Source organism: Garra rufa, chromosome 9 (genome assembly GCF_049309525.1).
Source record: "Garra rufa chromosome 9, GarRuf1.0, whole genome shotgun sequence".
NCBI lineage: Eukaryota > Metazoa > Chordata > Actinopteri > Cypriniformes > Cyprinidae > Garra > Garra rufa.
Genome location: NC_133369.1, coordinates 9,926,554 through 9,940,386, shown reverse-complemented (window position 1 = coordinate 9,940,386; position 13,833 = coordinate 9,926,554). Strand labels below are relative to the sequence as shown.

Sequence of the window (13,833 nt, the reverse complement as noted above, 5' to 3'; positions counted from 1 at the left end):
GTGCATTAATATATACAAATGTGCAGTGTTTTTTGAGAGGTGCATCATAATTTTGTGTTTTGTGATATACAGTATATGGAAAGAGGTAACCGCTTTTGATGGCATCTATCAATCAAGACTGAATACAATTATGAATTGGCTTCCTTTCAGTTCATGGATGTAGAAATGGAATATGAATTAGAATGACAGGAAGAGGATTTTGCATATTTTTCTTTAGATGTATATTCATACATGTATACATGCATTTTTTCCTTGAATTCAAATTATGTATCCGGTTTGCTGCTGTTTTCCAAATTCATGATTCTCAATTCAGTTCTGACTCGCAATCATCTCTGCTGTCAGTGGCGTTATATGATGGCCAGGGGTCAAAGGAATGCCTGAAATATTTCTGAGATTGGACAGTGTGTTATTTTTAGAGTTGTGGAATGAGAGGGGAAAAAGTTGAGAGCTTTACAAGTAGGTCAGCTGCAGCATTGCTTCATATCGCTTTTCAGTATTATTACCGTCCTGCAGCCCAACTTTTAATCCAGCTTGAGCTGCACCAATTGCACTTTCACGGACATCTTTTATTGTAGTCGAAACTGCTTACAGATCCAAAACTGAGCTCCGGCAAATACCTGAAAGACTTTCAGAGGGGAACGATGGCCACCGGGTCAGATTTGTTGTGCAGATTCGGTCATCAGTGGGAGATATTATTTTAAAGTAACATGTTATATTAATGTACAGTATAATTGCTCATTAACAATTGGTTTAGTTCTCTTCTACTACTGTACAGTGATGCTATCTTTGCCTCGCAGATTTTTTCTCCCCCAGATTTTCTGTGTAAGCTGCACTTCTTACATCACTATGCTATTGATTTTGCTGAAATATCGCTAACGTGACTGAACATCACTTGAACTTGATTAGTCTGGAGAATGAAGACATTGTGATTTGTACTTGCATGTTGTAGGTTGCATTATAAAACGGTTAGTTCCATTCCTCAATTCTGATTGGTCAGCAGCTGTGTCGTATTCATGATACGGCACTGCAATGACCGCTTCACTCAATGGTTTTGTGTATTATTGAGCCCCCTTAGCAACCACCCTTAGCAACGTAAACACAGCTGTTGCAGTTAGGGACTACTTTTTACAGCGGAAGGCAGTTAATGATTTTACTTTATGAAAATGTACACAACCTAATATATATAAATTAATATATATTTTTGATTTTAATATTTTTATTGTGTGGTAACCGTTTTATAAAAGCATTAAGGTACTTGAGGCCATGCTGTATCATGAATAAATCACGGCTGAAGGGCGTTGTTAGGCACGACGCGAAGCCTTATTGCTTAATTAAAGATAACCTTTGCAGGTCCATTTCAGCCATAGGATTAAAACATAAAGAGGGTCATTGTGAGATATTGTGAGATCTAAACTTGCAATTCTAAGAACAAAAAGTCACAATTTTGAGATATAAACTCCAAGTTTGCAAAATCTAAACTCAATAATCTGTGAGAAAAAGTCACAATTTGGAGATATAAACTCCAAGTTTGCAAGATCTAAACTCAATATTCTGAGAAAAAGTCACAATTTTGAGATATAAAACTCAAATTTGTGAAAAAGAAATCACACTTTTGACATATAAATTCACAATTCTTAGAAAAAAAATAAAAATTTTGACATAAATTCCAATTTGCGAGATCTAAGCTCGCAATTCTAAGGAAAAAGGTTGAGATCTAAACTTCAAATTTGCAAGATCTAAACTCAGTATTCTATAAAAATATTACAGTTTTGAGATATGAGCTCCAATTTGCCAGATATAAACTCGCTATTCTTAGAAAGTCACAATTTTGAGATAAACTCAGAATATTGAGATAGGACGTCCAATTTGCAAGTTCTAAACTCGCAATTCTAAGAACAAAAAGTCACAATCTTGAGATATAAATTTAGAATTGTGAGATATAAACTGGTCCTTTAGAAGTTCGGTCATCAGTGGGAGATATTATTTTAAAGTAACATGTTATATTAATGTATAATTGCTCATTAACAATTGGTTTAGTTCACTTCTACTACTGTACAGTGATGCTAAGATTGCCTTGCAGGTTTTCCCCCCCAGATTTTAGGATGTAGTCATTTGTTGCCCCTTTTGCATGCTATCACTACACTGAAGTACTATAGCTTTGTAGATTATAAAAGGAGCAGTCTAGTTGTTTTGTAGCATTGTGCTGGTTGTGTGTAGCTGTATGCATGATACAAGTATATTTTGTGGACTTTTTCAGTGAGTTTACAGTCTTTAAGTTGTAATTGTGTTGTGCAAAATTTTCACTTTATTGGGAGTTTTGCATGAGAGTGAAAGATTTGCATCTTGTTGACTAAGCATGCAAAATTTGTCTATGTTCATGTTGGTCACGGAATTCACCACACTAACCAACAGCTTGGTTTGAAAGTTACTTCTTTGTGAGCTGCACTTCATGCATCAGTACGCTATTGACAGTAGACAATTAACCTTTTTTTTACAGACAAAATTTTGCTGAAATATCGCTAACGTGACTGAACATCACTTGAACTTGATTAGTCTGGAGAATGAAGACATTATGATTTGTTCTTGCATGTTTTAGGCTACATATTTGAAAGATAACCTTTGCAGATCAATTTCAGCCACAGGATTAAAACATAAAGAGAGCAATTTGACATTTTGCCTTACAATCTCTGCCTTGCGAGATATTGTGAGATCTCAATTTTGAGACATAAATTCCAATGTGCGAGATCTAAACTCGCAATTCTAAGGAAAAAAAGTCATAGTTTTGAGATATAAACTTCAAATTTTTAAGATGTAAACTCAATATTCTATAAAAAAGTCACAGTTTTGTGATATAAGCATTGAATTGTAAGATAAACTCACATTTGCGAGACCTAAACTCGCAATTCTGAGAAAGTCACAATTTTGAGATAAACTCGGGAATATTGAGGTGGACACTCCAATTTGCGAGTTCTAAACTTGCAATTCTAATAAAAAAAGTCACAATTTTAAGATATAAACTCCAATTTGTGATATAAACTCAAATTTGCGAGATTAAACTCAAAATTCTTAGAAAAAACTCACAATTTTGAGATATAAACTCAGAATTGTGAGATAGAAACTCCAATTTGCGAAACCTGAACTTGCAATTCTAAGAAAAAGTCACAATTTTGAGATATAAATGGAAAATTTGAGATGTAAACTCTAATTTGCGAGATCTAAACTTGCAATTCTAAGAAAAAAAACTCACAATTTTTAGTATATGTGTCACGTTGAGAAAGAGGAGGTCTGGGTCCAGGTGCAGGGAAGAGATAGTTTAATAAAATAATAACAAATTAAACAAACAAAACAAAAAGCCAACACGGCAGAACACAACATAAACTCAAATGAACCAAACAGAGAACAAGGTCTAAGGCCAGGATAAACAGGAACACAGATCAAACAGACAGTAGACATAAGACAATGCAACCATGAAACAGGAGTGAAAGGTGAGATTTCTTAAAGACCAGATGATTGTGAACAGATGTGAGTGAAATCAGTGCTAATGACAAAGACAGGTGAATGCAATCAGGAAGTGCAGTGTAGGAACAGCGACCTTAGGAGGCTGAGGGGAGACCCACAGCCCAGATCATGACATTACCCCCCCCCCTCTAGGGAACGGCTTCCAGACGTTTCCAACGAAAAAAAACAAAACAAACCATCTGGAGGGAGGAGGAACGGTGGAAGGTGAATCAGGGGGAGGGATGGCGGGCCAGGCCCGTGCTGCGGAGGAACGTGAGTTGGCTTCGCCGCCAGAGGAACGCCAGCGGCCAGAGGAACGTGAGCTGGCATAGCTGCCAGAGGAACGTCAGTCGCCAGAGGAACGTGAGCTGGCATAGCTGCCAGAGGAACGTCAGCGGGCACCGCTGCCAGAGGAACGCGAGCCGGCATAGCCGCCAGAGGAACGTGAGCTGGCATAGCCGCCAGAGGAACGCCAGCAGTCACCGCCGCGTCCGGCACAGAGAAAGCGGTCACCGCCGCGTCAGGAACAGAGAGAGCGGTCACCGCCGCGTCCGGCACAGAGAAAGCGGTCACCGCCGCGTCCGGAACAGAGAGAACGGTCACCGCCGCGTCCGGCACAGAGAGAGCGGTCACCGCCGCGTCCGGAACAGAGAGAGCGGTCACCGCCGCGTCCGGCACAGAGAGAGCGGTCACCGCCGCGTCAGGAACAGAGAGAACGGTCACCGCCGCGACCGGAACAGAGAGAACGGTCACCGCCGCGTCCGGAACAGAGAGAACGGTCACCGCCGCGTCCGGAACAGAGAGAGCGGTCACCGCCGCGTCCGGCACAGAGAGAGCGGTCACCGCCGCGTCAGGAACAGAGAGAGCGGTCACCGCCGCGTCCGGCACAGAGAGAGCGGTCACCGCCGCGTCAGGAGCAGAGAGAACGGTCACCGCCGCGTCCGGCACAGAGAGAGCGGTCACCGCCGCGTCAGGAACAGAGAGAGCGGTCACCGCCGCGTCCGGCACAGAGAGAGCGGTCACCGCCGCGTCAGGAACAGAGAGAGCGGTCACCGCCGCGTCCGGCACAGAGAGAGCGGTCACCGCCGCGTCAGGAGCAGAGAGAACGGTCACCGCCGCGTCCGGCACAGAGAGAGCGGTCACCGCCGCGTCAGGAACAGAGAGAACGGTCACCGCCGCGTCCGGAACAGAGAGAGCGGTCACCGCCGCGTCCGGCACAGAGAAAGCGGTCACCGCCGCGTCAGGAACAGAGAGAACGGTCACCGCCGCGTCCGGAACAGAGAGAACGGTCACCGCCGCGTCCGGAACAGAGAGAACGGTCACCGCCGCGTCCGGAACAGAGAGAGCGGTCACCGCCGCGTCCGGCACAGAGAGAGCGGTCACCGCCGCGTCAGGAACAGAGAGAGCGGTCACCGCCGCGTCCGGCACAGAGAAAGCGGTCACCGCCGCGTCAGGAACAGAGAGAACGGTCACCGCCGCCTCCGGAACAGAGAGAACGGTCACCGCCGCGTCCGGAACAGAGAAAGCGGTCACCGCCGCGTCCGGAACAGAGAGAGCGGTCACCGCCACGTCAGGAACAGAGAGAACGGTCACCGCCGCGTCCGGAACAGAGAGAGCGGTCACCGCCACGTCAGGAACAGAGAGAACTGTCACCGCCGCGTCCGGAACAGAGAAAGCGGTCACCGCCGCGTCAGGAACAGAGAGAACGGTCACCGCCACGTCCGGAACAGAGAGAGCGGTCACCGCCGCGTCCGGAACAGAGAGAGCGGTCACCGCCACGTCAGGAACAGAGAGAACGGTCACCGCCGCGTCCGGAACAGAGAAAGCGGTCACCGCCGCGTCAGGAACAGAGAGAACGGTCACCGCCGCCTCCGGAACAGAGAGAACGGTCACCGCCGCGTCCGGAACAGAGAAAGCGGTCACCGCCGCGTCCGGAACAGAGAGAGCGGTCACCGCCACGTCAGGAACAGAGAGAACGGTCACCGCCGCGTCCGGAACAGAGAGAGCGGTCACCGCCACGTCAGGAACAGAGAGAACTGTCACCGCCGCGTCCGGAACAGAGAAAGCGGTCACCGCCGCGTCAGGAACAGAGAGAACGGTCACCGCCACGTCCGGAACAGAGAGAGCGGTCACCGCCGCGTCCGGCACAGAGAAAGCGGTCACCGCCGCGTCCGGAACAGAGAGAGCGGTCACCGCCGCGTCCGGAACAGAGAGAGCGGTCACCGCCGCGTCCGGAACAGAGAGAGCGGTCACCGCCGCGTCCGGAACAGAGAGAGCGGACGCCCTCCCTCGAAAAAACGCCTCTGCCCTCGCCATAAAGTAGGGGCGCGTCCGCGCCGCCTCAGCACTAAGGGCGTCCATCGCCGCCAAACAGGCGTAGATGGTCTCGAAGCGAGCGGCTGACGCCGCCTCGAAAGACCTCTCACCCGCTGGACCCACTGTTGATGGCTGCATTCTATCACGTTGAGAAAGAGGAGGTCTGGGTCCAGGTGCAGGGAAGAGATAGTTTAATAAAATAATAACAAATTAAACAAACAAAACAAAAAGCCAACACGGCAGAACACAACATAAACTCAAATGAACCAAACAGAGAACAAGGTCTAAGGCCAGGATAAACAGGAACACAGATCAAACAGACAGTAGACATAAGACAATGCAGCCATGAAACAGGAGTGAAAGGTGAGATTTCTTAAAGACCAGATGATTGTGAACAGATGTGAGTGAAATCAGTGCTAATGACAAAGACAGGTGAATGCAATCAGGAAGTGCAGTGTAGGAACAGCGACCTTAGGAGGCTGAGGGGAGACCCACAGCCCAGATCATGACAATATGTCTTGCAATACTGACTTTTTGAGTTGACATTTAAATTTTATTTCCTTTTGTTTCCACCATGGAATGAAAAAAAGAAAAGGTAATTGTGACTTTTTATCTTAAAGATTATCGCAATTGTGATCCTATATCTTACATTTCCGACTTGTGGATTCTGCATTGAAAACTCACAGTTTTGACTTTGTCCCGCAGTTTTGAGGGGAAAAAAGTCTGAATTGTGAGATAATAAAAAAATCAAAATTATCTTATATACCCATGGTGGAAATTAGCTTCCATATAACTTGAATATTGTGGTGTAATGATGGTACTTTTAGTTTTTACTCCCAAAAACATGACATGTAAAATGCTACCCACTGTTGTCGAGGGCCAAAAAAGCTAGATCAGTGTTGATTTGTTGTTTTAGGCCATAAAAGGCCCTCTTTTATTTATTTAGTTTCAGTTAGCTGGGTAAAACTGTCTGGTGTTATGCATTCAGACTGATTCGGGTCCTCGGGAAGCGTTTGAGCTCTGCGGCGTCTCTCCGAGAGCACAAACACACCAGGTGTCCCTGCAATTAGCTGCCGTGAGATTGATGAGATCTGGCTGGGCTGATGGAATCACTCTTATTACATTACATCTGGACCGATGTCCATTTATTTATGAAGCACCGGAGGAGCAGGTGACTGCGCCGTGATGGAAATGATGAGGTTTATGGTAGCGTGGCCCTCGTTTGAACTGTGACAGGTAAACAAACTAATTGATTTCAGAGGCCCCACGGAAACAGGAGCTGCCACATTTCCCACTTTTCTGTTTGCCGAACAGACGAAGCTGTCATCCGCAGCGGCGAGAACACGTCAAACGCGGAGCCGGTAATTTGTGCTGATGAATGACAAGCCGAGACTCTTGTTAGGTAGACGGCACGCTCATTAGAAAACACATTTTCAGATGTCAGCGTGCTCCCGTCTTGCATTTTCCTCCATTCTTTGGACGAAATAAACGCCGCTTGAATATTGCGGTGTCATAGAATCAAGCAGAAGGAACTCAAGCCTCAACTGACACGTCTGGTGTATCCGAGCGTGTTTTGAACGCTGACAGCCATCTGCGAGGGGTTCCTTTCACTCTCGCTAATGAGCGCCGTGTCACCGCGGCCCGATCTCCTCTGGACCGTCCCGGGAGACGCGTTACAGCTGTCGGGCCCCTCGGCTCGATCCAGCGGCTCACAGCGAAGAGCCTCAAACGGCATCGACTTCCGCCGCGAGAGAGAACACAAAGGCTCTGCTGACTCGCTTTCATGAGCATGTTGGTGCACATGAAGGGTTTGTCAGAATAAGTTGAAATGTAAACTAGCGTGTGAACGCTGCTTCTGTACCTGCCGTTGGTGCGTTTAAGTTCTGCAATGCAGTTGAGAAGTCTTCTGGGACAAGAGTTGAATCCTTTTTTTAATTCTGTGTGTTTCAGTAAAATCACATAATTCAGAACATTTAAACATGGTTTAAATGGCTATACACTAAATTAATTTAGTAAATATACAACAAGAACTTCAAGGAATTGTGGGAAAGACTGGGTTTGGTGAGTTAGTTAGGCTTTATCTAACTGAAACTTTTTGAGTCAGAAGTCCTATTTTTTTCTAGGTGGTTTGTTGGTTTGCAAATCTCTTAAAGGGACGATTTACCCAAAAATAAAAATAACCCTGTGATTTGCTCACCCTCAAGCCATCCTAGGTGTATAGAGGGTTTGCACTTATGTCACGCCATATTGGTGATACTCGGATGTAAACAACAGCATGGATTGCATGGTCAATGTACTACTAAATATGATGTTTTGCTAACCAAAAAAGCTGCTAAATCATATAGAGAACGACTTAGTAAACAGGAAAGGGCACAATATTTTGACAAACTAAAGGTACTAGGTGGTAAAGATACGTACAAGCAGTGTTAATTAAAGATATTATCCTAATATTTCGCCTACCCGACCCAAAATGATAAGAACAAACTTTCTTGCTCTGGAAATCCTGGTTCAGTTTAACCAACCACAAGCACCTTTTGTTCCTCAGACAGATTTTTGCACTCTTCTTCTTGATTTCTCCTTCTCCTTGATCATACTCTAAATGTTTTTCCCGGTCTGATCGATTAGTACAGCCCAAAACATGACAATAATTGACCATTTTCAGCAGCAATATTTAGCAAAATATGCAAGTTTTGTTCGGTTCAGTGGCATTATTTACATTATTTAAAACACTCTATATGAGTTTCTTCTTTCAGACTAATACCGTCAGAGTTTTATTAAAAATATCCTGGCTCTTCCCAGCTTTATAATGGCAGTGAGTAGTGATTAAGATTTTGCAGCCCAAAAAAGTGCATCCATCATAAAAAGTACTCCTCAAGGCTCCGGGGGGTTAAAGGAGAAGTTCACTTCCAGAACAAAAATTTACAGATAATTTACTTACCCCCTTGTCATCTAAGATGTCCATGTCTTTCTTTCTTCAGTCGTGAAGAAATTGTTTTTTGAAGAAAACATTTCAGGATTTTTCTCTATATAGTGGACTTCTATGGTTTGCAAGTTTGAACTTCAAAAATGCAGTTTAAATGCAGCTTCAAAGGGCTCTAAACAATCCAAGCTAAGGAAAAAGGGTCTTATTAAGCAAAACGATAGGTTATTTTCTAAACAAAATTACAATTTATATCCTTTTTAACCTCAAATGCTCGTCTTGTCTAGCTCTGCTTGAACTTTGTGTATTCTCATTTTCTCCTCCAACTTCAAAATCGTCCTACATCGCTGTTTTTACCTTTTTTTGTAAAGGGCATTTGATCTTCTTTGCACGTTCACTTTGTAAACACTTGGTCGTTATATCTGCAGAGATGTAGGACGATTTTGAGGTTGGAGGAGAAATTGAGATGGAAGTTTTTCGACGTACTCTAACTGTCTTGAACCTGAATACACAAGTACATGCAGAGCTAGACAAGTAAAGCATTTGAGGTTAAGAAGTATATAAATTGTCAATTTAAAAAAATAAAAAATAAAAAAACAATCGTTTCACTAGATAAGACCCTTCTTCCTCAGCTGTGATTGTTTAGAGCTTATTAAAGCTGCATTCAAACTGCATTTCGGAAGTTCAAACTGTGGGCACCATAGAAGTCCACTATATGGAGAGAAAGCCTGTTGAGAAAGCCTGAGTGTTTCCCTCAAAAAACATAATTTTTTTACAACTGAAGAAAGAAAGACATGAACATCATGGATGACAAGGGGGTGAGTACATTTTTTGTAAATTTTTGTTCTGGAAGTGAACTTCTCCTTTAATAAAGGCCTTCTGAAGCTAATCAATGCGTTTGTGTAAGAAAAATATCCATATATAAAACTTCATAAACTAGTTTCAGCTAACTGTCGCACACTTGTTCACGAGAGAGTGGCGTTCCAGTGGATGACGTAGGTGTAAACTCCAGTGAGAAGTGATAAACGCTGAAATGCAGAGGAGAGAGCAAAACAAAACACTCACAATCACAAATTAGAAGTACAAAATAAAGATTTGTAAAGAAATACGTTGGAGGATTTCGATATAAGCCAAGAGGAGACTGGTTTTCCTTTGCTGTAAACAAAACTTGGTTCTCGCGAGACTAGCATATTCTCATTGTCTGCTCTCTGTTCTACATACAACAGTTAGCGAAAGCTAGAGATAACAGTTTATAAAGTTTTAAATATGGATATTTTTCTTAGACAAATGCATCAACTTAAGAAGGCCTTTATTAACCCCCCGGAGCCATGTGGAGTACTTGTTATGATGGATTAATGCAGTTTTTTGAACTTCAAAATCTCAACAGCAATTCACTGCCCTTACAAAGCTTGGAAGATCCAGAACCTTTTTTAATTCGACTGAAAGAAGAAAGTCATATATGTCTAGGATGGCTTGAGAGTAAATAAATCATGGGGTAAATGTCATTTTGGGGTGAACTATCCCTTTAAATAATAATCTGTCCCTCAAACTAAAATTGCAGTATCATCATATTTTTGTAATACCTGTGATTCTCAGATGGGGGCAAGTTTTCACATGTGCTTATATAAATGTGCACAATTTATTTCAATATTTTTGGCCAAAAAATTAGATATTTATGTTTGTTTTTTGTGTGTTGTTTCATAATTGGTTTCCTGATTAATTTTTGTCATTAAGGCGAGATACTGCAGGTGAATAGGGTAAAAAAACGAACTAATAATGACAAACTAATAACGAACATTGATAATTGCAAACATTTTTTGTATTACAAGTTTTCTAAAATGTTAGGTTTTAATATGCAAATGAGGCATTATTTAATGAAATATGTGCTAATTTGCATACATTTCTAGTACAAAAATATAAACACTGGATGAAGTCAGTTTCAAAATTCTTGTTTAATTTTTTGACATATTAGAGTCAAATGTTTTTACAGAAGGAATTGTGTCACTCCATAATTCAGAAAATATTTAGAACAGGTAGAAAACTATATATTTTTTTTTTGCAGGTTTTTTGGGAAATAAAATGTTGTATAAAATCAAGCAAATTATATATAAACAAATCCCTCTGTAAAACCCTTCAGGATATCGACAAGAATAAAAATGTAAAGTTTGGTGTGTGTAAGTGCTACTGAAGTAGAGATTTAGGCTAATTTTGAGAAAACAGCCTTTAAAAATATGTATTGTTATTGAAATCTGTTTACACACATAGATGAAGTGCTATAAAAGAAACACTTAACGGTATCTTTTGGGTGTTTTCTTAGTAAAATGTAATTGTGGTGTAAATTAAAGAAAAAACATGGTCAGGTCAAAGTGTCTGAATAACTTTTGGTCCCAAATTTTTGGGTATAATATGTCACAGTTTCCTTAATTTTGCTATCCTCACTTACATTAATGAACTATATATCCGGTGTCTGAATAATGTTTGGTTTGACTGTATATGTGGGAAGTGTAAATGCAAATGCATCTTGCATAACTTGAACGCTTTATCATAGACAGTTTGTTTTAGAAGAATTGAAAACCAAGGACAAATAAGAAATGAATTTCAAACTTTAATTCCTAAAGAGGAGTATATGAACAGGAATAAAAAAAGTGTAAGATTATCTATGAAACTAGAAGAAAATGGCCAATTGGAAATAGTCAAATGTTCTCCGGTTTCACTCTGTAAATCCCAGACAACAAATTTCATCCTTGAGACGGCAAAGTAAACTGAACGAGCTTGATGATAATGTCCCGTAGCTGGGGATCATTTCACTGAAATACAAATTTGTGATGATACCAGAAGAGAAGAAAAACACAAATTCCACTGTCTAATTCTAGTCCGTATCAGCCGGTTTGCAAGGCTTTTTTATGTAAAAAGCAAAGATCTTTGTTTCTGTTTCCCACTGAACGCTGCCGTCTAGGATTTACGGCATTGGAATCTAATCACGAAATCTAAATATTCACAAAGCACAGCGATATCTCCCAGAAGCAGCCAGCTGCTCATTTTGAAATTTGTGTAATTTATTAGGGCTGAAAACCATTTCCTGTTCGAGGGAAAGAATCGGAATCAGTGAGAAGTGCAGAGAATAATTTATCATGGGATGAGTGTCATTTGAACCTGCGATTCAATTAAACTGTATGTTTAATTTTGCCTCGAGATCAAGAGTTAAAAAGCCTATTAAAGTGGCTCTCTTGATGCCGAATCTATCTGTTATCAGCATGTCGAGGAAATTCGAGAGGCTCTCTGGTGAGCATCTCTATCTGTGACACACTGTCAGTATTGTTGAGGGGTTTGTGCCGTCGATGACATTATTCACTGCATCGTAGGACAGGTTGGGATGAACAGGGAATATTATTACAATAATAACCACCCCCATGTTCATAACAATAATAACAACCCGAATGGTTTTTAAAGAATTGTAAGCAGCATTATCACTGTACTCTCCACAGAAACACAAGACATAACCAGCGTTTAACATCCTTCACCTTTGTAAGTATTAAATTGTTAAATGATGATTTAATTATGAACTCATGGGCTTAGACTAACAATGTCCTCAGCCTTTTGTTTCTGTGATGTGTTAAATGTGCTGCAGTATTAATATGGTTGTTTATTTGTGAGCCTGGAATACAAAACCAGTCTTAAGTAGCACCTATACATTGATCATTTTTTCTTTTGTGCCAAAAATCATTAGGATATTAAAACTTAATTTTTGATTAGTTTTATGCATTGCTAAGAACAACATTTTCTCAATGTTTTAATTTTTTTGCACCCTCAGATTCCAGACTTTCAAATAGTTGTATCTCAGCCAAATATTGTCCTATCATAACAAACCATACATCAATGGAAAGCTTATTTATTCCGCTTCCAGGTGATGTATAAATCTTAAATGTGTCCAGGGTCACATTTAAGTCACCGACAAAAAAGTATATAAATGTCACTGTATTTGATGATAAAATTTTAAAGAATATAACTTTTTTTCAAAGAAAGATGGCACATGGCCAAGCGAATGTCCATCAAATCCATTGATAATATTGTTTTCTTACCAGAAATGATGGTGAAATGAGGATTATGTCATTAAGGACATGACTTTAGTTATTTAAAGGAATTTTACAAAATACTGACAGGATGAACCAATTGAGGACCAAAAAAGGAAAAGAAAAAAAAAACTTTAAATGATAGCAAATTATATACATTTTATATATTTATTATCTCATAATATTACGACTTTGTTTTGGAAATCATTATAAAAATGTTTTTAAAAAATATACCTTCTTTTTTTCATGGCACTAAAATGTTAAATACTCACAATTAAAAAAAAAAAACTTTTTTTTAAATATTGGTTTAAAAAAATGAAAAAAATCATGTTAGTTATGGTGTGTCATTGCACATCATAACTAACATGATTTTCATTTTAAAACATTGTGAGTTTAATACTCAAATAAAAAGATAAAACTTTTAAAAAAATATTAGATCTTTTTTTTTACATGGCACTAAAATGTTGTTGTACATCATAACTAACATGATTTTCATCTTTAAAAATTGTGAGTTAAATACTCACAATTAAAAAAAATGTAACTTTTTTTAAATATTGGATCTTTTTTTTTCTTTTTCTTTTTTTTGTGCGTGGCACCAAAATGTTGTTTTACACCTTAACTAACAATTAAATAACTCAACTCAATTTGAAAATTAATGGCACTATAAAAAAAGATATATAAACTTATATATAGACTTTGTACACCATAACTAAGATTATTTTTCATCTAAAAATTGTGAGTTAAATAGAATTAAAAAATTATAACTTTTTTTAAATATTGGATCTTCTTTTTTTTTTTTTTTGTTTTTTTTGTTTTACACCGTAACTAACAATTAAATAACTCACAATTAAAAAAATTATACACACACACACACATATATATATATACACACACATATATATATATATATATATATATATATACACACACACACACACACACACACACACACACACACACACATATATATATACATATACATATACATATATATTAATATTACAACTATAACTAACATGATTTTCATCT

At 40.2% G+C, this 13,833-nt stretch overlaps 1 protein-coding gene across 1 annotated transcript in view; it reads right to left on the bottom strand.

The window, feature by feature from the left end:
- Positions 1-9,699: 9,699 nt before the first annotated feature.
- Positions 9,700-13,833, bottom strand: part of LOC141343138 (regulating synaptic membrane exocytosis protein 2-like) — a 62,138-nt gene continuing 58,004 nt past the window's right edge. Inside the window, exon 4 of the mRNA XM_073847740.1 lies at positions 9,700-9,762. Within this exon, the coding sequence (XP_073703841.1) occupies positions 9,700-9,762 (63 nt within the window). The remainder of the gene's footprint in view (positions 9,763-13,833) is intronic.